We start from the raw sequence: 25382 nt of genomic DNA, 5'->3' as shown, positions 1-25382 counted from the left end.
TTTAGGGACAGGGGTGCCGTACCAGTTACATTTTTTGTTGTGGAGTTTTGTAGTAGAATTGGAAAGAATTTGGTCTCTGCATGAGTTCCTGTTCTGGCATCTTCACCCGTTTCTTGCAATTTCAGTGCTTCTAGAGACAGCGCTGTCGTTGCTGTCTCAAACGAGCATTTTTTTTTAAAAAAAAGTTGCTCTTATTGTATTTCTGTGTCAGGTGGGGAAATGTAACTTGCAAGCCTCACATTACGTTGTCCAATTTGAAACGGGGGGGGGGGAACTCATCATTAAAATATGAGCTTAATTAGGAGGGAAGGACATTCAGTTGCATTTAAACCTGTTTGTTCAGCTTCGTGTCAGGAGTTTTCTCTGGGAAAGATGGGGTGGGGCATGTCCTTGTGTGTTGCAATTACATCAAAAGTTTACCACCGTACTGGAGTGACATCCAGTTAATATTAAGTATTGGGTGGCAGAAATAAAATGGGTTTGGGAGACTTCTAAAGTATGCGCGTGCCCTTGGATTTTCCATCCACCCTCCAAGAAACGGTGAGAATGCATATATTTGTTTCTATAATAGCATCTTCATCAGCAGTGTTTTTGTCACAGTTAATGAAGCGTGGGTGTTTTATTCTTCAGTCTAGATAAAAATCAGTTTTAAACCAGAATGACTGAAAAATAATTAAGGATGGGAAATTTTCTTCCTGAAGTTCTTTTTTTTTTCTTCCATTAACAAGCGGCTACTTTCTCTCCTGTGTTCAAACATAATTATAATCTGAACACAAAAGAGAAATGAATTTAGGGAGACAGATGATCATGAGTGTGTAAAACTTTTATTCTTTCTTGCAATTCATACATAACCACGTTACACCTGTATTTAAATGTAAATTAAAACATTCAGGGGTTTTTTCCCCCTACCACCATCGGAAATAGCCTCAAAGACCAACTCTGATCACAGATTAAAAATATCTGAGGAATAAATTGGGTCTACGTTGTAAGAATTTGCTTCTTGCACAATTAATCTCTGAAAAGCAGAAAAACTCAGAAATTGTTTTCCTTTATAAATTCCGAGCTGTTAGTTGAATGTGAACCTTCTACGGGAATAAATAAAAATGGAATAATTGCTAAATATAAAAATGATCTGAATGAAGAACGGAACAACGGGGTGGAAAAGGACCTTGGAGGTCTTCCAGTCCAACCCCCTGCTCAAGCAGGAGACCCTATACCCGTGATGAAGAACCTATTGCACGTGTGCCACAAGATGGCATGTGGAGCCATTTCTGCGGGCACGCAAGCCGTTGCCCTAGCTCAGCTCCAGCGCGCACGCGCATGGCAGCCAGCTGATTTTCGGTTGGCCCCGTCCACGCCGCCCCTCCCCTCCCAGGAGTTTCCACGCAGCCCGTTTTGGATGCCAGGTAAGTATAGGGCTCGTGCGGAGGCTCTGGGAGCCGTTTCCGGCCTCCGGAGAAACAGGGGAAGCCGTTTGTGCCCTCCCCAAGCTCCAGGAAAGTCTCTGGAGCCTGGGGAGGGCGAAAAATGGGCCTACCGGAAGTTTGGAAACAGACCGTTTCTGACCTCTGGAGGCTTCAGGGTGCCCTGCTAGGCCCAAAACAGGGCACGGGGGATGGGGTTCGTGCACGCATATATGGGGGAGTGTGGGGGGGTACGTATGTGCAGGGGGACAGGGCGTGGGGGGCACTGAATTATGGGCGTGGGCACATTCATGCGCGCTATCATGCTTTCAGCACCCAAGGGAAAAAAGCCACCAGGTGATGGAGCAACCACAAAATTTCTGAAGGCAAACCATTCTACTGCTTAACCGTTCTCAATTAAATCAGTTAAATTTGCAGCGTGGGTGAGACGTTTGGTCACGAATTGTAACACCGGCTTACTGGGCAAACCATATTCTAGTTGTTTTCCAGACCTACGCGGTAGATTTGGAGGTGAAAGATGACTCCAACATGTCTTGCCTGTTTGCGAAATGGATGGTGAAATTCTCGATAACCTACGAAGGGACCGATGAATCGGTAAGCATGCCTGGTTTTTTGTTCGTTGGTTTGTTTTTCCGGTATTTAAGCTAGCGGTGGGCAAGATGGAGGAGCCTCGACATCCTGAAAACAGAAGCATCTCAAACAATCCTGTTTAAACAACCGAGAAGGCTGCGGAGTCCTTTGGATTTAATTCCAAAAGGCCTCTGGGGGAGAGACCAGGTGTGCTGCAGCACCTGCCGGGGCAGGCAGTTCTTTAAAGCAGCTGTGTCTTTTTCTGGGTCTGTATGTTTAAAAAGTAACAGCTGCTTTTAAAGGACTTCTAAGACAGGGGTCTCCAACCTTGGTCCTTTTAAGACTTGTGGACTTCAACTCCCAGTGTTTCTGGGAGTTGAAGTCCACAAGTCTTTTTTTTTTTTTTGCTTAAAAAGTTTTACTTTAACATTCATATCCAATAACATATTTAATGTACCATCACATACAATTAATCAGACCTACCCGGTCACCACCCCCTTTCTTTAACTCTCTTCCCTTCTCTACCTTCTTCTACTTTCCATGACCATCCTCCCCTTCTCTTATCCTCTCCTCCTTCCTCCCTACTCCTTTCTTCTCCCTCTTCTATCCCTCTTCCTTCCTTTCCTCTTCCTCATCTTCTCTTTCCTACCTCCTTCTCTCTTCTACTTCCTTCCTTCCCATCATTCTGAAATGGTAGCCAGGCAGCTCCGATCTTACATTGATTATACATCTTCAATCATCTCTGTACATTAACCATCATAAGTCCACAAGTCTTCAAGGGACCAAGGGACCAAGTCTTCAAGGGACCAAGGTTGGGGACCCCTGTTCTAAGAAGTGCTCCCTGAGTGCTTGCAAAACACCATTTCACCCATCCTTAAAAACCCACCAAGTAAGGAAAGGTTTTATTTGAAAATTCATGCCTTATTTTTTTTTTGTCATGTTAACAAAATAACAGAGTTGGAAGGGAAGCTTAGTGGTCTTCTAATCCAACCCCCTGCTCAAGCAGGAGACCCCTGTACCATGTCAGACAAATGGTTGTCCAATCTCTTCTTAAAGGAAGCCTCCAGTGATGAAGCACCCATGACTTCTGGAGACAAGTAATTCCACTGGTTCATTGTTCCAACAGTCAAGAAATTTCTCCTGAGTTCTAGGTTGCTTCTCTTCTTGGTTAGTTTCCACCCGTTGCTTCTTGACCTGCCTTCTTGGCCCCTCAAATATTAGAAGACTGCTATCATGTCATGCCACCGCATAAGGGGGCGCCATTGTCTTTCTTGGCCTCCCGGTATCCTGCGAGGAATTTTAGGTTTAATATCTAAAAGGGATGTGGTGGCTCAGTGGCTAAGACACTGAGCCTGTCGATCAAATGGTCGGCAGTTCGGCAGTTCAAATCCCTAGTGCCGCGTAACGGGGTGAGCTCCCGTGACTTGTCCTAGCTTCTGCCAACCTAGCAGTTCGAAAGCAGGTAAAAAATGCAAGTAGAAAAATTGGGACCACCTTTGCCGGGAAGGTAACAGTGTTCCGTGCGCCTTTGACATTGAGTCATGCTGGCCACATGACCATGGAGTCGTCCTTAGACAGCGCTGGCTCTTTGGCTTTGAAACGGAGATGAGCACTGCCCCCTAGAGCCGGGAACAGCTAGTACACGTGTGCGAGGGAACCTTTACTTTTATCATGTCATCACCCAACTCAATGTTTGAATGTGGATGGTTTCCACCAAGAGTTCATTGGTGGTGTCGTGCACATTTGGCTTAAAAAAGCTCCTGGCTTGATTTGAAATCTTTTTTCAGAAAACGGCTACGTTTATGCTCCCGGAAGACCTGAGCTACATCGGAACCTCTTGTGGGAATGACACCTCGGGCCCCATCCTTTCTATTGAGTTTGGGGATGGGAATTCTTGGACCATCCGTTTTACAAAGACCGAAGACACTTATCAAGGAGTCATTACCTTTATCTATAACACCGGAGATTCGACCTTCTTTCCGGATGCTAAAAGGAAAGGTAGGTTTTGGAGGACTTCAGGTTGCTTCGGTTTAGGGTTAAGCTGCTGGGGGTTTGGGAGAACCTCTAGCTAAGATTCTGTGCAGTTCGGATAACCCTCAAATCCTACTTCTGGCTGGCCCTCCCAGGAGTCCCCACACGGCCCGTTTTGGATGCAGGTAAGTGCAGAGGCTTGGGGAGGGCAAAAAATGGGCCTACTAGAAGTTTAAGAAGGCCAAAAATGGGCCCATTTCTGGCCTGCAGAGGGCCTCCAGAGCGTGGGGGGGCTATTTTTGTCATCCAGAGGCTCAAGAAAAGCCTCCGAGGCCTGGGGAGGGCAAAAATGCCCCACCACCATCACGCCCACCATGGCCACGCCCACCCAGCAACCAGGCAGAGAACCCCTTGCTAAAATTTTTGAAGCCCAGTTCTGCCGTTCTTATGATCATTCAGCAACTGAAGGAGTATTGCGTCTTTGAACGGCACCTCTGACCTTCCCTGTGTGGTTCTGACAGCTTGGAAACACCATAGTCCACCATCTTAACAGGGGAAATATCTCAAAAGTGGGATATTAAGCATATATTTGGCATATTTTTTTTTAAAAAAAAAACTGGACCTCCTTCCTGATTCCCCTGCTCCTTCCCAAAACAGGAAAAATTAGAACATTTCAGCCAGACATCGTTTCGTCGTTTTGTGATTAATTGTAGTTCTTACTCCACATTAAAAAAAAAAAATGCAGCCTTTGGAAAACCGCAGCATCTTTTAAAGTGGCTTGGCATGGTCTCTTCAGGACACAAGTCATGCTTTTAGGTGATCTAGTTGCTAAGGGGGGGGGGTGTGACCTGGCATGAAAGAGCGAGATGAGAGGGTCTCCAAACTTGGCAATTTTAAGACTTGTGGACTTCAACTCCCAGAATTCCCCATCCCCTGCAGGAAGAACAGTATCAATCTAATGAATAAACCTTCAGTCTTATTCACGCCGTTGACTTTCAAACATCTACAGACCTTTAAAAGCCCTTGTTTTGCTCCTTTAAAGCAGGGGTCTCCAACCTTGGCAATTTTAAGACTTGTGGACTTCAACTCCCAGCAAAGCTGGCTGAGGAACTCTGGAAGTTGAAGTCCACACGTCTTAAAGTTGCCAAGGTTGGAGACCCCTGCTTTAAAGTGCTTAAAAATGCAACCCAAAAAAAATCAAAAGTTTGAATTCTACCTACTCTGGGTGGAAATTTGAAGTTATAAAATTCATCTCGGCCCAACTCGTTCTATTTGGGCACTGTGGAGTTCCTACCTCAAGGTTCCGAGAAGGCCATCAAAAGCAGGAGAAACGATCTTGTAAAAAAAAAATAATAATAATAACTGAAGTGAAACTGGAACTGAAGTAGTAGTGGGTTTCACTTAGCTTCGCTACCGGTTCGGAACTGTGAGCGCGCGTGCGCGCTTGGTTCTCTCGCGTACAGCGCGGTGCTTCTGTGCTTGCGCAGAACTTTCTACATATGCACAGAGCATCCCACCGCCGCTACTAGTTCGCCCGAACCAGGGCGAACCGTTAGAAACCCACCACTGATTACTGAATCTTATGAGGATTATGGACTGTCCCATAACAATCCCCAAAGGGGAGAATTGGGTGTCTTAACGCAGTGCGAAGTGCTCAGTTTATGTGGAAGAGGTTTTGCCATGAGGGGGAAAAAAACAGGTGTTTGCATTTCCTCCCACTGAGCTTATTGCAAAAATCCGAACGTGGCAAGATTCTCTTGCAAAACCCCACGCTTCTTACTCTTCGACTTCCAGGTTGTTTTACTTATTGCTTTTCTTTGCCTCTCCCTGTGAATTTAAGCTGGCCTGGCCCGAAAGACAGTTTCCTCATTTTATATAAGGAGTGCTACGAAGAGGGCTGAGCTCAGTTGAGCAAGACTGAGTGGGCACTTAATTCTTGATCCTCATCTTATACACAAGACGCCACTTTGGCTGTTTCTCCTGAGTGAGCTAAAAGTGTTTTCCTCCTTCCTTCCCTTAACAGTTCTTTGCAACGGATCTTGATAGAAAGTCGTTTCCCCCTGTCTGGATTGATCTTGTCACATTAATTGGAGTCTGATGAGTGGTTTGCAAGCCTTGATTGCTAGGTTGGTTCAAATGGGCGCCATTGTCTTTCTCGGCCTCCGGTATCCTGCAAGGAATTTTATCCCAAAGGGACGCGGTGGCTCGCTGGCTAAGACGTTGAGCTTGTCGATCAGAAGGTCGGCAGTTCAGCGGTTTGAATCCCTAGAGCCGCGTAACGGGGTGAGTTCCCGTTACTTGTCCCAGCTTCTGCCAACCTAGCAGTTCGAAAGCACGTTAAAAAAAATGCAAGTAGAAAAATAGGGACCACCTTTAGTGTGAAGGTAACAGCGTTCTGTGCGCCTTTGGTGTTTAGTCATGCCGGCCACATGACCACGGAGACGTCTTCGCAGAGCACTGGCTGTTCAGCTTTGAAACAGAGATGAGCACTGCCCCCTAGTGTCAGGAACAATTAGCACATGTGTGAAGGGAACCTTTTTCCTTTTTGCTTTTCCAAAAGGCAACTGGACTTTCTAGAGGTTTTTTCCCTGGGAAACGTTTCGCTTCTCATCCAAGAAGCTGCTTCTGTTCAGAAGTTCGCTGAAGTTCCTTGGAGAAGCTTCTTGGATGCGAAGCGAAACATTTTCAGAGGGGGAAAATAATAAGAAAATCCAGTTGCCTTTCTGGAAAAGCACTTTTGGGGCAACCACAAGCTGGATGGTTGAGAATCTCCGTAGACATTTAAGGTTTCTATATCTGCAAGCCTTGGACCCAAACTTGTTGATTTCTTTACAGAACGAATAACCGTTGTGGCCAATTTTCCTGCCAACCCGGTTCCGCTAAACACAGCGTTTAGTTGTGGCACTGAGGATACTGTGAAAAGTGGCGATGTCACCCAGACGTTCCAGAGTGTAACTCTGCAAGCTTTCCTTCAAGATGGACGCTTGAGTAGCGAGAGTGAGTAGCTCAAGAGTACTCGACGGTCTTGCAAATTGGCCAGCGTCCACATTTGAAAAAGTAAACAGTTTCTTATCCTGAGAATCAAGGCCTTCAGTTGGACGCTTCTGAGTAGGTGGCTCCTTCTAGCAAGAGACGTGTTCCCGTAAAGCAGGGGTGGAGAACAATGGCCCTTTTATGACTTGTGTGTTGTGACCCAGGCCCAAGTAGGAAGTAGGAAACTCAGTCAGTGTAAAAACAAACTTTATTAGAACAGCTGAGAATTAACTCATTCTCAGGGTCGTCCAACTAAATTAAAGCAAATTCCTCCCAACACCATTCCTCAGTCCTATTACCAACCTTGGTCCAATTAGGAAAACTGCCAAAGGCCTTTCTTGGCAAAAGTTCCGAAGACGCCGATACAACACAAATGCAACAAGACAAAGCTATCAACGTTGTTTTCCAGCAAAGAGCCCAAACGCCGTTGCTGGTCTTTTAAGCCTTATGGGAGGGGCCAATCATCTCTTGGCCCTACTCCCAAGTTGTCCTTTTTGCTTGAGTTGCTCTTGCCTTCTGGCAGCTCTTCTCATGCGTGCATTAGGAACAGGCTTCTACTGTTCCTCTGCCTCACTACTGTCAGGCTCTGGAGTCCACACATCACTCTGCTGGGGGTTCTCAGGGGTTCGGGAGAACCTCTAGCTAAGATTCTGTGCAGTTCAGAGAACCCCTAAATCCCACTCCTGGCTGGCCCCGCCCACCCTGCCCCACCCCTCCCAGGAGTCCCCATCCAGCCTGTTTTGGATGCAGGTAAGTGCAGGGTGTGTGAAGAGGCTCAGGGAGGGAGAAAAACGGGCCTACCGGAAGTTCGTTTCTGGCCTCCGGAGCCTGGGGAGGTTGTTTTTGCCCTCCCAGAGGCTTGAGCAAAGCCTCCAGAGCCCAGGGAGGGCAAACCACCCCCCCCACACACACACACACTGCTGCTGTGGTGCAGGAGACCGTCTAGGCCACGTCCACCCAGCAACCGGGCAGAGAACCCCTTGCTAAAATTTTTGAAGCCCACCCCTGTTTGTAGACGGCCATGAAAATGTTGCAATATAATTGAGCATCCAGAGTTTATAACTTTCCTTAAACTTTTGACTTCAGTTCCCATAATCCCCAGCAGGTTTTCCAAAGCTTGGAGAAACTACGGTAGGTTCAGGGCTTCCAATGGGAAAAAATACTGGGTTTGGTCGTATACAGGTAGGCCTCAACTTGCAACCATTTGTTTAGTGACCACTCGAAGCTGTCATGGCAGTGAAAAAAGTGACTTACGACCATTTTTTCACACGGCCATCATCCGATGATCAAAATTCAGGCACTTGGCATGCATTTATTATAAATACGCATCTATTTATGACGTGTTCAGTGTCCGATGGTCTAAAAGGGGTCACCTTTTGCGGCTTGAGCAAAGTCAGTAAGGAAGCCAAATTCGTTTAACAACCGTATTGTTAATAAATTGCAGTCGTTGACTTTTTTTTTTTGCATTTATATCCCACCCTTCTCCGAAGACTCAGGGCGGCTTACACTATGTCAAGCAATAGTCTTCATCCATTTGTATACTATATACAAAGTCAACTTATTGCTCCCCCCAACAATCTGGGTCCTCATTTTACCTACCTTATAAAGGAGGGAAGGCTGAGTCAACCTTGGGCCTGGTGGGACTTGAACCTGCAATCTTGCAAGCAGTTGCTGTTAATAATAGGCTGCATTAGCCTGTTGCGCCACCAGAGACTTAACAACTGTGGTAAGAAAAGGTCGTAACACGGGAGCTAAACTCGCTTAGCAGCTGCCTCACCTAAGAACAGATATTTCGAGTTCAGTTGTGGTCGTAAGTTGAGAATTACCTGTACTGTGACGGATACAAATTTAAGCGCTCTCTAGAATGGGCTCCTGTTTCAAATTTCTCTCCCTCCTCCTCCAGAGACTCTGTGTGATCATGACATGACAACCACTGTTCCTGCGGTCAGCAGATCGGGCAACGCCGGCACCGCAGAGTTAAATGCCACAGAAACGCCATCGTCTCCCACCATCCAACCAGAGGAGAAACCTGCCCCGGGAAGCTACACCGTCAAAACTGGCCCGGTGACCTGCATTTTGGCAAACATGGGTTTGCAGCTGAACGTCACCCAACAGGTTTAACAGATAATGCTGTCTTGGTTATTCCTTCGCCCGTTGTGAAGTGTTGTGTCTCACAGCTGTTTTCTGACCCAGCTCCCCAAACACGATAAACTCTCCGACGTGAACTCCTTTAATTAGGAGAGCCGCCAGCCCTGGCCAAAAAGTTTCTCTCGCAGGCTAACAAGTCCATCCAGCTAGAAGATGAATAGTTGTCTGCCACATGTTGTACCTTAGAATTCTTGATGAACGTATCTTTTCTTTTATGTACACTGAGAGCGTATGCACCAAGACAAATTCCTTGTGTGTCCAATCACACTTGGCCAATAAATATTCTATTCTATTCTATTCTATTCTATTCTATTCTATTCTATTCTATTCTATTCTATTCTATTCTATTCTATTCTGTTCTATTCCTATTCTATTCTATTCTATTCTTCTCCACTCCCTGCACTTTATCCTCAGAGTTAGGATGCGGGCTCGCTAGCAGTGGTGGCTCTTCCTTCCCAAGGACCGGCCCATAGATTTCCACTGTTCTCCTCTCCTCTGCCTTCTGCATAGCCATGGGTCGGGCACTGGACCCAGCTGTTCCTCTTCTTCCTCATCAGCCACCTCCAGACCTTGGGGCTGTTGACTCTCCATCTGAGGGCTAATGGACGACCCAGGCTCTGCCTTTCTCTCTCTCTCTCTCTCTCTCTCTCTCTCTCTCTCTCTCTCTCTCTCTCTGCCAGCTCCATTCCCTCTTCCCCCTCGGAGTTCCCACGTTGCCCTGCCACAACAACAGTGTTGATCCTAATGGTGTCTACCACAAGGAGACACAGAAGCTGGCAATGTCTGGGCTGACTTTAACCCCAATTTTGAGGTTCTCTGAAAGCTCTCATGAGAATGTGGCTAACGTTGGGTGGTAAAAATGCTGAATATTGCTTTAGGGGTGTGGTGTTTTTCCCCCCCTCCTTTTATGGTAAAGTTAGAGAGAATAGAAGTATGGAAAAACTTTAATCCTATGCCTAGGAGAGGAAACTGAAAGACTCGTGTGAACCCAGGCCTGGATATCTGCACGAAAAGGAGACTTAAATGATAAAAAGCCAGCGCTCTCAGTTGCCAAGAGAATCCTTGCTCTGACCTGACCCTTAAAAATGTATAAAAACAACTAAAAATTTGATTTATTTTTTTTTAACCCTTTTTTCCTTCCGCTTACCATCCCTGCTTGGCTAAAAAAACAAGAGCAGGCCACAGTAGGGAGATAACTCGTAAAAGATTGCTAATTGCTCCATTCGTTTTAAACCACGTGTTTCCCCATTGCTGTTGCTGATTGCGCGCAAGCCAGAGTTGCAGTTCAGGTTAAGCATGTTATTAAACGCACAAATAAAAAGAGCTTTAGTAGTTTTTGGGTGTCCATCTCCACCAGTAGAGGGAGCGTAGATTTTCCCGAAATCTTGTCTGGAATGCTGTCTGGGAACCCCGATTCCTTGAGACTATAAGGCGCCTTGCTGATTAATTATGGATTAATTATAGAAGAATAAATTTCTTTTAAATCAGCAAGCAAAGGCAGCACCGGCTTTGAGGAACACCCTCCTTTTAGAAATGACTTCTATATTTTTTTCCTCAGGGCAAAAGGTTCTCTCTTTTTTTTTTTTTCCCCTCAGCTAAATTTGAATTATTATTATTATTATTTTTTGAAAAGTTGGCCGGGTTGATATTTTAATAGGATCTTTACTTTGACGTGGTTCGTTTCTTGGTTCTGGCATGGCTCCTAACCATCGTCACACCTTTTTAAATAAAGGTGGGATGTGGGTTTTGGAAGAGATTTTGAGTTCCCCAGATGTCTGTGGAGATTCTCAGTCATCCAAGATCCTGGTTGTCCCAAAGGTGCTTTTTTTTCAAGCGGCAACTGGACTTTCTGTTTTTTCTTTGAAGGTGTTTGGCTTCTCGTCCAAGAAGCTTCTTCAGCTCTGAGTTCCCCAGAGCAGGGGTCTCCAACCTTGGCAACTTTAAGACTTTATGGACTTCAACTCTCAGAATTTAACTCCCTAACCCTAACCCAGAGCAGGGGTTTCCAACCTTGGCAACTTTAAGACTTATGGACTTCAGCTCTCAGAATTTAACTCCCTAACACTAACCCAGAGCAGGGGTCTCCAACCTTGGCAACTTTAAGACTTATGGACTTCAGCTCTCAGAATTTAACTCCCTAACCCTAACCCAGAGCAGGGGTCTCTTGGCAACTTTAAGACTTATGGACTTCAGCTCTCAGAATTTAACTCCCTAACACTAACCCAGAGCAGGGGTCTCCAACCTTGGCAACTTTAAGACTTTATGGACTTCAGCTCTCAGAATTTAACTCCCTAACCCTAACCCAGAGCAGAGGTCTCCAACCGTGGCAACTTTAAGACTTTATGGACTTCAACTCTCAGAATTTAACTCCCTAACCCTAACCCAGAGCAGGGGTCTCCAACCTTGGCAACTTTAAGACTTTATGGACTTCAGCTCTCAGAATTTAACTCCCTAACCCTAACCCAGAGCAGGGGTCTCCAACCTTGGCAACTTTAAGACTTTATGGACTTCAGCTCTCAGAATTTAACTCCCTAACCCTAACCCAGAGCAGGGGTCTCTTGGCAACTTTAAGACTTATGGACTTCAGCTCTCAGAATTTAACTCCCTAACACTAACCCAGAGCAGGGGTTTCCAACCTTGGCAACTTTAAGACTTTATGGACTTCAGCTCTCAAAATTTAATTCCCTAACCCTAACCCAGAGCAGGGGTCTCCAACCGTGGCAACTTTAAGACTTTATGGACTTCAGCTCTCAGAATTTAACTCCCTAACCCTAACCCAGAGCAGGGGTCTCCAACCGTGGCAACTTTAAGACTTTATGGACTTCAGCTCTCAGAATTTAACTCCCTAACCCTAACCCAGAGCAGGGGTCTCTTGGCAACTTTAAGACTTATGGACTTCAACTTTCAGAATTTAACTCCCTAACCCAGGGGTCAGCAACCTGCAGCTCTGGAGCCCCCGTGTGGCTCTTTCACCCCTCTGCTGTGGCTCCCTGTCACTCAAAATATGCATCATAATCGCCAATGTGCAACACCTGCCGTCATGCGATTTATTGGGCTTTTCCATCTCCGGTAGGCCAACTATGGATAAATCCAAGAAAAGTAAAGTTTCAGAAGAAAACAGAACATTTAATTCAACTACATATGCTAGTTTTATGGCCGCTCAAGAAATAGTCAGGCACGGGAAGGGTTTTGTGGCTCCCGGTGTTTTCTTTTCTGTGGGGAACGGGTCCAAATGGCTCTTTGAGTGTTTAAGGTTCCCGACCCCTGCCCTAACCCTAATCCAGAGCAGGGGTCTCCAACCTTGGCAACTTTAAGACTTATAGACTTCAACTCCCAGTATTCCTCAGCCAACAAAGCCGGCTGAGGAATTCTGGGAGTTGAAGTCCACAAGTCTTAAGGTTGCCAAGTTTGGAGACCCCTGCCCCAGAGCCCAAATATTTTTGGTTGGGCTTCCCACCCATGAGAGGTGTGTGCGGTGAGACAGAATCATCCCGCTTCTGTTGGTCAACCAGATTGGAAATAATTTTATGAGCTTCAAAGCGTGAAGGTCTTTGTGGATGGGGATTAATGACGCAGAAGAAACTAGCTTTGAAGGGGCGCTGAAATGCTTCTGGTTTGTTTGTTTTTTTCCAGGTTACCACAATAATCAACTTCAATCCAAACAGCACGGTGGCCTCTGGTAATTGTGGCAAGACAACCGCCGTGCTTCGGTTGAGTGACGGTAACACTAAGATTGATTTCCTCTTTGCTGTGGTAAGTAGCAGTAGCAGTAGCACTTAGACTTATATACCGTTTTATAGTGCTTTACAGCCCTCTCTAAGCGGTTTACAGAATCAGCATATTTCCCCCAACAATCTGGGTCCTGATTTTTACCCACCTCAGAAGGATGGAAGGCTGAATCAACTTTGAACCAGTCAGGATAGAACTGCTCACAGTGGGCAGAGTTTGCCTGCATTCTATTTACAGGGAGGGAGGGAGGGAAGGAAGGAAGGAAGGAAGGAAGGAAGGAAGGAAGGAAGGAAGGAAGGAAGGAAGGAAGGAAGGAAGGAAAATAGCAATAGCTATTGCTTTACAGCCCTCTCTAAGCGGTTTACAGAGTCAGCCTCTTGCCTCCAACGATTGGGGTCCTCATTTCACCCACCTCGGAAGGATGGAAGGCTGAGTCAACCTTGAGCCTAATGAGATTCGAACTGCCAAACTGCAGGCAGACGGCAGTCAGCAGAAGTAGCCTGCAGTACTGCACTCTAACCACTGCGCCACTACGGCTCAAAAACGATCTAGGCTGAGTCAGTCCTGAGCCTGGTGAGATTCGAACTGCCAAACTGCAGGCAGACGGCAGGCAGCAGAAGTAGCCTGCACTCTAACCACTGCGCCACCAGGGCATGTACCAATTCATGTGTCGACTTTATTTAGTTTCGTATTTCCCTCCTGTGAGTTGATTCGCCCTTTCCTGATAGAACAAGAAACCTCTGCAAGAGAAAACAGGGAAACCTTTTCGGTTGCGCTGGAGGGAAGCAAACAGATTCCAACCAGCTTCTTCCAGAATTATTGCTCCAGCCTTAAATTGCAGACACGGCGGCTCATTTGACAGTCAATCCTTTCAAAATTGGATCGCTTTCATTGAGTCACGAATTAACAGCCCGTTGCAGGGTCAGATTACACCCAGCAGCACTGAGATACCCGATGGGGACTTCAGTCTGTTAGGCATTCGTTACATCTACTTCCATGCTAAAAGGCATTTGAGTGAGTGACACCAACATGTCGGTTTTTCATCGAACAAAAGGGAGGAAAAATGATTCGGTGGGTTCAGTGAATTGGGTTCAGTGGATTGCCACTGAAATAAACATGCAATTGATTTTTTTTTCCCCCTTCTCCGCTGATACTTCTCAGAGATTTAATGTTCTGTCCCCCTCCGCAGTCCGGGAGACACGAGCGACAACTTAATTAGCCGGCAACTATCAGCTCTGGCAGCAAACTAGCGAGCGTCTGCCAAGTGTCTCTGTTATCTCTCTTGATGCCGATGAGTCAGCCAGGAAACCAGGAACAAACAGGACTTCAGCTCTAATTCTCCCTCTAAGCAGTTGATTTGCTTGCCACGAAGTGGTATAGCAGCCCTTGCTGCTTTTATATCCTGTGGGGTGTGGCTCCATGACTCAGCACTTTCTAGGCCTGCTCCACCCCTGCTTCTGTTGTTCCCACCTCTCCTGCCTACAAAACCTAGGGTCCAGCCAGGCCTGATTGCCATAAGCCGGATCTGGAGGCGTGGCCTGGGGGGGGAAAGAGTCAGGGGACAGAGGCCTCATTATCTCTTCCACCTGGCCTGCCTCTGGCTCCTGGAGCTGAGCCAGGGAAGCCGGTGCTCCAGAGGTAAGACCTGATGGCCCTTCCCCCTCACTTTCCGAGTCACTTTCTGGCAGGGGGCCTGGCTCGGGGAGTTCAGAAACAACATTTAAGGTTTCCGTAAGCCACCCTCTTCCCCAAGAATAAATAAAATAAAATAAAATTGTACGGTATGTTTGTGCTGTTAGTTGTGGTGCAGTAGCCTAGAGATGGACCTCTCGCATCCATAATCAGGAGACTGTGAGTTCGATTCTAGGTAGAGGCAGATGTTTCTCTCTCTCGGCACTGTGAGAATATATCTGCTGAACAAAACTCCGCATCGGTGACAGGAAGGGCATCCGGCCAGTAAATACTCTGCTAGCTCCATTCAGTTGCCCAGACTCTGCCTCGCAAGGACTTATAGGGTCATTAAATGAGCATGATGATGTTTGTGCTGTTAGGTTTCCCCTGAAAAGTATTTTTGGTAAAATTATGTCCGTTGTATTAACCGGGTTTCGTTTTGTCAAACAGAAAAATTCTACCTCTTCGGAAAAATTCTATCTGAAAGGAGTGGATATCAGTATGATGGAATCGCTAAACGGTACGTGAGGCTCCCTCAACTTACAACCCGTTCATTCGGTGACCGAAGTTAACAACAGCACTGGAAAAATGCTGCAGCATTTATGACCACTGCAGCATCTGCATGGTTGCAGGATCAAAATTCGGGCGTTTGGCAATTGACTCCTATTTATGACGGTCACGTGATTCCCTTTTGCGACCTTCTGACCAGCAGAGTCAGAAGGTCGTTTATGCAGAGGCTGCATAAACAACAGAGGGAGGGAATCAAGATCACGTGAAGTGTTAGTGCCACTTTATAATGCCTTGGTAAGGCCATATTTGGAATCCTGCATCCAATTTTGGTCGCCACGATGTAAAAAAGATGTTGAGACTCTAGAAATAGTGCAGAGAAGAGCAACAAAGATGATTAGGGGACTGGAGGCTAAAACATAGGAAGAACGGTTGCAGGAACTGGGTATGTCTAGTTTAATGAAAAGAAGGACTAGGGGAGACATGATAGCAGTCTTCCAATATCTCAGGGGCTGCCCCAAAGAAGAGGAAGTCAAACCATTCTCCAAAGCACCTGAAGGCAGGACAAGAAGCAATGGGTGGAAACTCATCAAGGAGAGCTTAGAACTAAGCAGAAATTTCCTGACAGTTAGAATAATTAATCAGTGGAACAACTTGCCTGCAGAAGTTGTAAATGCTCCAACACTGGAAGATTTTAAAGGAGAGATTGGTTAACCATTTGTCTGAAGTGATGTAGGGTTTCCTGCCTGGGCAGGGGGTTGGACTAGAAGACCTCCAAGGTCCCTTCCAACTCTGTTGTTGTTGTTGTTGTTGTGATGATGAAGATGATGATGATAGAGTCAATGGAGAAGCCAGATTCACTGAGCAACCGGGTTTCTAACTTAACAACTACAATTGTTTACTTTGTAGTGACAAGAAAGGTCATTAAAGGGAGACAATCTCACTTAGCAGTTGTCTCACTTAAGCAACAGAAATTTGGGGCTCCACGACAGCCATACATTGAGGACTACCTTGTAGAATGTCTTTTGCTTTGTGTTTTGAACCAGAGATTTCTGGCAGCCCACGTGTCCATAAAACAGGGGCTTGGCTTTTTAAAGTTTGCACTTCTTTAACAAAAACGTTTTGTTAAGGAATCCTACAAAAGGGAATGGCACAAATTTAGGATATTGACTCTCTGAGGAGGATATTGTAACTGTCTTTCCTCACCCAGCTCCTAGGGACAATGAGTCATCGACAAAGCAGGAAACCAAAAATTAGGTTGGTTGGAGAAAGTAAACATCACCTGAAATGGTTTCCAAAAAAAAAACCACCCCAGCAAAAATGCCTTTCTCTTTGTTTTCAGTGCTTCATTGACTCTGGCTTCTTAGAGACCCGTTTGGTGCTTTTATTTTTAATAAGCAGACAATTGTAACTCCATAATGGTGCAAACAAAACACAAATCGGTTGGTTCCTTGAATGTGTATCAAGTAGCTCCCAATCAAACAGTAGATTGAGCAACTCAAAAGCATTTAAATAGAAAGAAAGAAATGATTAGAGATGTTTTATTGAACAACTCCCTATAAATATGACCCGATTATCTGGGAATCTTTTTCCTTGACTCTTTGGGATTTTTTTACGGTGGCCAACCAGAAATGCATAATCTCCCTCTTGCAAAAGAGGTGTATGGTAAAATATAGCTTCTGCTATTTAATAAAGAAAACAGGTGGTTAAATTGGATATATAGAGAGCCACTTGGATCTAGTGGTTAGGGTACCAAGCTAGAAAGCCAGAGACACTGAATTCTAGTCCCATTTTAGGCATGAAAGCCAGCTGGGTGACTTTGGGCCAATCACCAGGAGACTGGGAGTTCTAGTCCCGCTTTAGACATGAAAACCGGCTGGGTGACTTTGGGACCAATTTTCTCTCAGTCCAACCCACCTGAGAGGGTGGTTATTGTGGGGGAAAATAGGAGGAGGAAGAATTATTTGATTTGTTTGCTGCCTTTTAATTGTTTATTTAGAAAAAGGCAGGAGATAATTTTTAAAATAAAGCAAAATAGACACATTATCTTCAGCCAACTCTCACCTACCATCTTGTTCCTCTTCAGCTACCTTTTTGGCCTCAAATCACACCCTCGACAACTGGGAAACCACCTTGGGAAACTCCTACCTGTGCCGAAAAGAAGAATCGATTTTCGTAAGCCCTGGCTATAAAATAAACATCTTTGATTTAAAGATCCAGCCATTTGAAGTGGAAGAAGGGCAGTTTTCAGCAGGTAAGCGAGAAAAGCCAAGGAAGATTTTGGGCTCTTCCATCTAAAAATTCAAGGGACAAAATGTCTACGGAGGTTCTCAAGTCATCCAGGTCATGGTTGTCCCAAAGAGGCTTTTTTTTCAAAAGGCAACTGGATTTTCTGGGTTTTTTTCTTTGAAGGCATTTCTCTTCTCATCCAAGAAGCTTCTTCAGCTCTGACTGGATGGTGGGGAATGGAAGGATTTATATTCCTTGCAAATGTGGACTTTGCTGCCTTCAAAAAAGCGGCCTTTGTCTTTTCGAGGCAGAATCTAGTCCTGATAGGTTTGTTTGTTCTCCACGGTTGTGCCTTGTGTTTATTCCATTCCCCAACATCCGGTCAGAGCTGAAGAAGCTTCTTGGATGAGAAGCGAAACGTCTTCCAAGAAAAACCAGAAGGTCCAGTTGCCTCTTGAAAACAGCACCTTTGAAAGGACATCGAAGGGACAATCAATTAAATGTGGAAACACTTAGTCCTCGGCTTACAACCAAAACTGGAGCCGGAATTTCTCTTGCTTAAGGAGGCTGTTGTTAAAGAGAGCCATGCCCGATTTTTTGCTTCACTGACTTTACTTGTCAGAAGCCACCTTGGAAGGCCGCAAGTAGCCCTCACATGACACTGCAACCCTCATAAATACCTGCCGGTTGCCAAGCGCCCATATTTTGATCATATTCTAGGGATTCTGTGACAGTCACTTAAGTGCAAAAACCAGTTCTCAGCCACTATTTTCCAAAGCGCAGTTTTGCACTGCTGAAGGAATGGCTGTAAATTTGGGGTGGCCTTCAGTCCCTGAACTGCATGAGCCAGAATGCTAGAGAATAGATAAAAATCTAACGATAACAATAAGAACTGATGCTGACAACAGCTTTGGGATATATATCAAAAGAGGAGTGGATTCCATAAAGGGGAGAGAAACGGATATATCTCATTAAAACCGTAGCCTGTTCCTTTAAAAAAATCAAGATTTCTGCTGCGAAAATACTTGGGTCAATTTGCAAAGAACTTTCAAGCTGATAAGTACCCTTATGTCCCACTTCTCATAACAATGTTGAATATCTATTTTTTAAAAAACAAAACAAAAAACCAAACACTTAAGAACTTCAGACTCTTGGGACCCTTGAAACAAGATAAATATATTCGTAAACACTATAAACGTAGCTTTGTTGTTGAATTAAGTTTATTCTGTATGTCTCATAATCATCTTTTTTGGAGCCAAAACTTTTCAGATGAACAGGACTGAGAGAAGATTGACTTGAAGCCCGGATTGACCTCTTAATCTAAATTTTGAAATATATATATGTGTGTGTGTGTGTGTATGATTGTGTGTCTGTGTGTGTGTGTATGTAAGTTGCATCACTTTTAAGCATCTATGGAAATTTTTAATCTAAAAGCTGGTAAATTGGCATGCAAAGACAGCCAGAATTTTTCCAAGATACTTGCGGCAGCAACCCCGTAATTTAGAAAATGATGTCAGATTTCACGAGGTTTTGATTGTCCCCATGATAAGAGCTTGTAAAACTTCTCGCTGGAATGGCAACAGTCTTAAGGGAGAAACCATGATATTAAAAGAAAAGTTCACGAAGAATTCTGGTGGAAATTTGAGATTCTGGTCAGATTTTATTCCAGTCATTGCCCAAAGGCCATCTTGGCATCTTGCAGATTGGTCAGCTGTTCTTTTCTCTCTTTTTTCCCCCCCCAATTTCCACGGAAAAATATTATGAAAGCATCTCTTGAACTGGATTCTCTAACTGAGGGGCTTCCAACCTTGGCAACTTTAAGACTTGTGGACTTCAACTCCTAGAGTTCTCAACTCTGGGAGTTGAAGTCTACAAGTCTTAAAGTTGCCAAGGTTGGAGACCCATGCTCTAACTTAGGTTTGTAATGTGAATACTGACGCTCTAGATTTCTCTTTTCAGCAAACGTCTTTTGATTTTTTTATTCTTTCTTTTTGTCACCCCATTTCTCATTATAGCAGGAGAATGTTCGCTGGATGATGACACTGTTCTAATCCCAATTATAGTTGGAGCTGCCCTTGCGGGTTTGGTTGTCATAATAGTGACTACTTATTTAATTGGCCGAAGGAAAACGTACGCCGGCTATCAGACCCTGTAGGGTGTGACTGTTCTTCAGTCTTAAAAGCCCGTTTCCCACATAGAAGCCAACTGTAAAATTGGGGACTCTTATTTAAAATAACGGGGAACTCCGTCTCCCCTGAAACACAGCCAACAATCGATCTCGTCTAATTGTAAGAAGGACTTTGCAAACTGCATCGGAGAGCTTAGGAACGGCTCTGAAACAAAACTCCAGCTTGAAATAGGGTTATGTCGAGCTGTTGTACCCAGTCAGTCAATAAGTCATTTTTGAGAAGAAGGGTTGGTTTTAACCAGACTCAATTTTAGGATGTTAACGCAAAATAGGGGTGCAAAAATCAAGGCATTTGCTAATGCTGCGTTTTGTGCAAACCGATGGTTAACCTGGCTGCCATAACAACTGTAACCTGGGACTCTAGGTCTACCGACAAGGTTTTCTTTCAGCTCATGACGCCAGACAAATCTGTTGGGTTAACTACTTCAGCCTGAATAAGCTTAATTAATGCATTTTCTCTCTCTCTCTCTCTGTACCAATTTGATAGAGGTTTACTAATTCCAAAACTCCTCTTGGCTCTTTGAGACTTAAAATAACAAAAAGAGCAACGTTTTTAAATATTGGAGGAGTGGGTATAATCCTGTCTTTTGTGTACCAGGCGAAAAGAGTTCGTTACCCTCTTTTAAAAAACAAAAACAAAAATAGAACGAGAACATGGTCGTTTTAGGTGTCCTTAGTTTGTGTAGCAGATGTCCAAGGATTTAAATTCCTCTTTAGCTGAAGGTCTTAATTACTTATGAGCTGGGTGCAAATAGAAGACAGGCGTTGTTAAAAATCCAGATTTTGCACTTTTTGTATCTGCAGCCATGTGTAAATGGAACTGAGGCTCTTAGTCTCAGAAAGTTGCTCCTTGAAGTGCCTCTAAAATTTTAGCGCATAAATCCCCCGCATTGTAAGACTTCTTAACAAAAACAGTGTGCAAAGGGCTACTGTTTAAAGTTTTATTTTTTTCCCTGATAATAATGCAAAGACCATGAAAGATTGGTAAGCCAATATCATAGCAGTGAGGCTTCTCTGCCACTTAAACCAATTTCAGAACTGGATCTTAAGGCACTTTTAGTCTACTAAAACTCCCTAGTTTACTAACAGTTAAGTGATCAGTAGCCCTATAAGGATGCATGTTTTAAAAAACATAGTCCTAACCTTCCTTCATTTAATATTTTGCTTTTCTCCTCAATGTGCAACCGTAAGTAAGGTTGCACCTGAATCACTCTTGCATTACTCCTTTTGTGGATTCAACAGCTTTTTGTGTATGTGCGTGTTGGTTAACAAATACCAGTTAATATATTTGCGAAAACGTTATTTATATGCTACTATAGATATTTACGAAGACCGAACCAAGCGTGTAGTTTCACTTGAAAATAGATCAATGCCTCTGTTGGATTTGCACCCAACTTAAAGTCTGAACAATAGAGTAATGGGCCTGTGTCAATTCTGATAAATGTCTGCTTTTAACTGTTGGAGCAACTATGGTCTTTATTATGTTTGTATTTCTGTGTAGGAATTTGACTGTTTGCACATAGTTCTCTAATAAAAATTCTTCTGTTCATGAGGAAATTTGGTGATGCTTAATTGAAAACCTTTCTTCAGAAATGTGGTCTTTGAAGACAATTTGCCCGTGTTCAACTGGAATCTAAAGCAAGCTCCCAGTCGTTTTTGTGCTCTGCATCAGAAAATTGTTTATTATTATTATTGATTATTATCTGTCATGAGCCTCAGTTTGGCTAAGGCGTCTTTTAATGTAAACTGTTGGGGTTTTTTTTTCATTCTTGGCAACTTTAAAAAGTGTGGACTTCAACTCCCAGAATCCTCCAGCCAACGTTCTGAATTCTGGGAGTTGAAATACATTTTAAAGAATTCTGGAGTTGAAATCCACGTATCTTAAAGAATTCTGGGAATTGAAGTCCGCGCATCTTAAAAAATTCTGGGAGTTGAAGTCCACACATCTTAAAGGTTGCCCTGGTTGAGACACACCTGTATAAGGAGTCAGTTCTTGTTACCTTCTTAACAAATTACACACAAATTTTCAACCAAGCACTGCCTCCTAATCAGGGAGGCTGCCAATACTGAAACGTAAACCATCGACAAGTCTGACTTCATTAGAATTTCGGCTCCATGATTGTAAGGTTGGAATTCACTAAGCACCTGGCCTCATCACCCAGGTGGCCAGGAAGAGGTTTTGTTTGCAGATGAGGATGTAAGCCAGGTCATTCCAATCATTTTGGACAGTAGGGGGCAGATGTGTATCAGCCGAGCTCCACTATTGATAGAAGGAGATTAGATCCTAGGAAGCCTGCCTTCAAAAGTTGTGGGTTTTTGTTGTGATCAATTTATTTATTTATTATTATTTAGATTTAGAATTTGAGCAAAGACAGAAGCTAGCTTTAAGCATTTCTCAAGATAGACATATCAATACAAGAAAATGCTTTTTCCTCCTCCTTGGTTTGTTCTGGTCTGGACCTCAATTATAGATTAATAAGCAAGCACTCATTGGATACTAGATAGTAAGATAGATAGTAAGGGACTCAGATGCTGAGCTTGTCGATCCAAAGGTCGTCAGTTCAGCGGTTCGAATCCCTAATGCCTCCTAACGGTGTGAGCTCCTGTTACTTGTCCCAGCTTCTGCCAACCTAGCAGTTCAAAAGCAGTAAAAAATGCAAGTAGAAAAAATAGGGACCACCTTTGGTGGGAAGGTAACAGCGTTCCGTGTGCCTTTGGCGTTGAGTCATGCCAGTCACATGACCATGGAGACGTCTTTGGACAGCGCTGGCTCTTCGGCTTTGAAACGGAGATGAGCACCGCCCCCTTGAGTCAGGAATGACTAGCACATACAGTATGTGCAAGGCGAACCTTTACCTTTACTCATTGGATACGAAAGGCTTGTGTTGCTCCCCCAGTTATTTTTCAAACTCAGTAAATTAAGATGTCTGGATGTCAGTTACCAGAATTTAGAATATACGGTTCATTTGGAGGTAAAAAAAAATATCTTTGCTCCAACGAAACTTACATTAACCAAGTAGGGTTGGTGCTCTTCAGTCCCATGCATTGAGCCGTCATGGTCTGTTTAGTTGTAACTTAGTCTATTGGGCGAAGCCAATAATTGGAGCTTATTCTGCTCCTCATGATGAGAGCTACAAAGCTAGAATTTGTCACCAAAGCAAATGGTGTTGGTTGTTCGCCTAAATGGCTAAATAAATGGAAATTAAATTAGCCCAGGAGGAAGAAGATGGATTCATCGGGATGTCTAGAGAGTTCGCCTTATCGGTTATGCTGCAAAAATGATTTCTTGGAGAAACCTCAGCCCAGTTTATTATTAAAGCCACGACTTGGTTTCCCGACCACCACAGCTGGAGAGTTCCTGCTGGTGGAGGTCTTTGGGGAAGGAATCTTGCTTCCTGATTTTGATTTCCAGCTCCCCAGGAACATTTGGAGCAATGCGGTGGACAAGAGAAGTTGTCCTTTCCTTACTGAGTGTTGACAAGAAGCTGTTGCCAATGTTTACATCCTCCAAATTGTGGCTCTTGAGGTCCCAGAATTCCAATCAGAAAGTCATATTGGCTGGGCATTGAGTTTTATGTCTCTGGAGAGCATCTAGTTACCGTAACATGTTCCGTAAGCTTGGACTTTTGTTGAGCTCCCTAGGTCTCCGGGGGCTTTGCAAACAGGGGAAGTCTGTTTTGTTGTGTGGGTGAGCAACATGGGTGAGCTGCCTTTGGCATCTACAGTTGGGCCAGAGACCCAGAATGATGTTCTCTTCCAAGAAGTCAACTCACCTGCTTAACTCTGTTTATCACCCTTTCTCCATCCAGCTGAAGATTGCATCCCAACGGTCGACAACTTCTTTGTGCCACTCCTGCTGGCAATAGCCTTGGTAGGCTTAATTTGGCTGGTGGTGATGGCATATTGTACCAAAATTCGGCATCGTGCTGGCTATAGACAGATCTAGAGGCGGAACACCGATGCAGGGTGAAGCCTTCCCTTTTCAAACCGCCAAGGAGGAAGGATTTGTGGCCTGAAAGGTGTCATGTCTCACATGTGTTTTGTTCTTTTCACACAAAAAAACCCGCACAAAAGAGGTGTTCTTACTGACAGAAAGACGTTGGGGTTAATGGTTGTTGGATTGGCAGCTTATTATATGATAAGCTTAGAAGAGACTTCTCCTGAATTTGGATTTAAGCCAATAGAAGCGTAGAAAAGGACCTGCCCATTTTAAGGGGTGATTTAAATGTGGCCAATACTGTATAACCTTCATATGTTCATAGCATCATTTTTGGTCGGGCTCCAAAAGGAACAGAAAGAAGAATTATACTAAAAAAACGTAAGAAAAAAAAGAGATGCAGGGGGCTTGCTTCTGAAATATATATATATTTCATTCTGTACACCGTTACGAAAAAGCGTGTTTTTGAAACGGGGAGTTTTGTAAAATGCTGTTGATGTCACTTCTCTACAACTAAAGCGGGTTTTTTTTTTAAAAAAAAGGTTTTTATTTTTATTTCTCATACACATATTTGAATGCACAGTCTCTTACCCATCGTTTTCCATTCATCCTTATCTTTTAACTTTCATTTTTCGTTTTTTGAGGGTGTTGAAATACTGTAGCCTGCATTTGTTTTCTCCGCTGCTTCGGTTCAACCACCTTGCAAAGAAGCCAACCAGAATTTCAAACATACATACATACATAAATACATACATACATATGTATGTATGTATGTATGTATGTGCAAAGCCACGGTTTATTGAAAAAGGCTACATGTTCTTCGTCGTCATAAACCAACAACCTGGTTTAACCAGCCGCATGGATCAGGCTGGGATGGGCGATTAACCATTCTGGACCTTGTCTATCTATCTGTCTACCCACAAGGTCAGCTACCGAGAACTGCAGATTAGGAATTATGCAGATTAAGAGAGGGACTCCTCTAAATTAGTCCTGTCTGGTAAGTTTTCAGTTGGGAAACCCCATCAACCAGAAAGACAACTTAAGAGCCAAGTGGTTAAGACCAACCCACCAACCCGTTGCCCAACATAAATTAAATTTAAGAATACTACCACCATGTTTTCCCCAAAATAAGACCGGGTCTTATATTAATTTTTGCTCCAAAAGACGCATTAGGGCTTATTTTCTAGTTAGGGCTTATTTTCGGGGGGGAAATACAGTACTAAACGCCTCTGTCTGCTGACGATCTTAACTGGGGCTTATTTTGGGGGGTAGGGCTTATATTACGAGCATCCTGAAAAACTATGCTAGGCCTTAATTTCCGGTTGGGTCTTCTTTTCAGGGAAACAGGTTATTTGCTCTTTACCTGCCAATACTTGCTTTGGTCACTAACTAACCCTCTGTCTCTTGTTTTGTTTTGTTTTGTTCTCTCCCATCTTTATCTCCGCAGCTGAAGAATGTAGAAGCTCTGACATTCTCTTTGTCATCCCTATTGTGCTGGGTGTGCTAACTGGTGTCTTGGCTATTGTTGGCTTTATCTTTTTCATGGTTTCCAAACGCAGGCGTCAAGGGGATTATAATCCTGTGTAAATCTCCCTTCCCTTTTTCCCCTTTCCCCTTCCCTTCCCCTCCTTCCCCCTCAGTCCATTTTCTTCCTTTTATTTCTCCCTCCACATTTATGTGATACTCGGATGTTGATGTTTTTGAAAATTAAAAACAAACAAAAAAAACTATCCACATTACTGAGTGTATTTTGCACTTGCCTTTGTGCTGTGGGATGAGTTACACAGGGTATATATATATATATATATATATATATATATATATATATATATATATATATATATATATATATATATATATACATACGTACATATATATATATATATATAGGTCTTTGGTTATTCGGGTTTTCTTTCGCGTAAAATTGGAAGTGTCTTGGCGACGTTTCGACGAAATCCCATTCATCATCTTCAGG

The 25382-nt window shown here is 43.9% G+C and overlaps 1 protein-coding gene across 2 annotated transcripts in view; it reads left to right on the top strand.

Annotated features, from left to right (window-relative positions):
* Positions 1–25120, top strand: part of LAMP2 (lysosomal associated membrane protein 2) — a 29586-nt gene extending 4466 nt beyond the window's left edge. Inside the window, exons 2-9 of one of the 2 annotated variants that reach the window (XM_058197147.1) lie at positions 1903–2018; positions 3782–3992; positions 6801–6962; positions 8902–9113; positions 12780–12899; positions 14997–15066; positions 17140–17307; positions 23280–25120. In XM_058197147.1, the coding sequence (XP_058053130.1) occupies positions 1903–2018; positions 3782–3992; positions 6801–6962; positions 8902–9113; positions 12780–12899; positions 14997–15066; positions 17140–17307; positions 23280–23416 (1196 nt within the window). In that variant the 3' untranslated portion in view covers positions 23417–25120. Of the gene's footprint in view, positions 1–1902; positions 2019–3781; positions 3993–6800; positions 6963–8901; positions 9114–12779; positions 12900–14996; positions 15067–17139; positions 17308–19297; positions 21028–23279 lie in introns of those variants that run through there. The other variant, XM_058197146.1, reaches the window with a different exon arrangement.
* The last annotated feature ends 262 nt before the right edge of the window (positions 25121–25382 follow it).

This window comes from Ahaetulla prasina, chromosome 11 (genome assembly GCF_028640845.1).
Source record: "Ahaetulla prasina isolate Xishuangbanna chromosome 11, ASM2864084v1, whole genome shotgun sequence".
In the NCBI taxonomy this organism is placed as follows: Eukaryota; Metazoa; Chordata; class Lepidosauria; order Squamata; family Colubridae; genus Ahaetulla; species Ahaetulla prasina.
The sequence above is the reverse complement of the archived record's forward strand: the minus strand, read 5'-3'. Positions and strand labels throughout refer to the sequence as shown.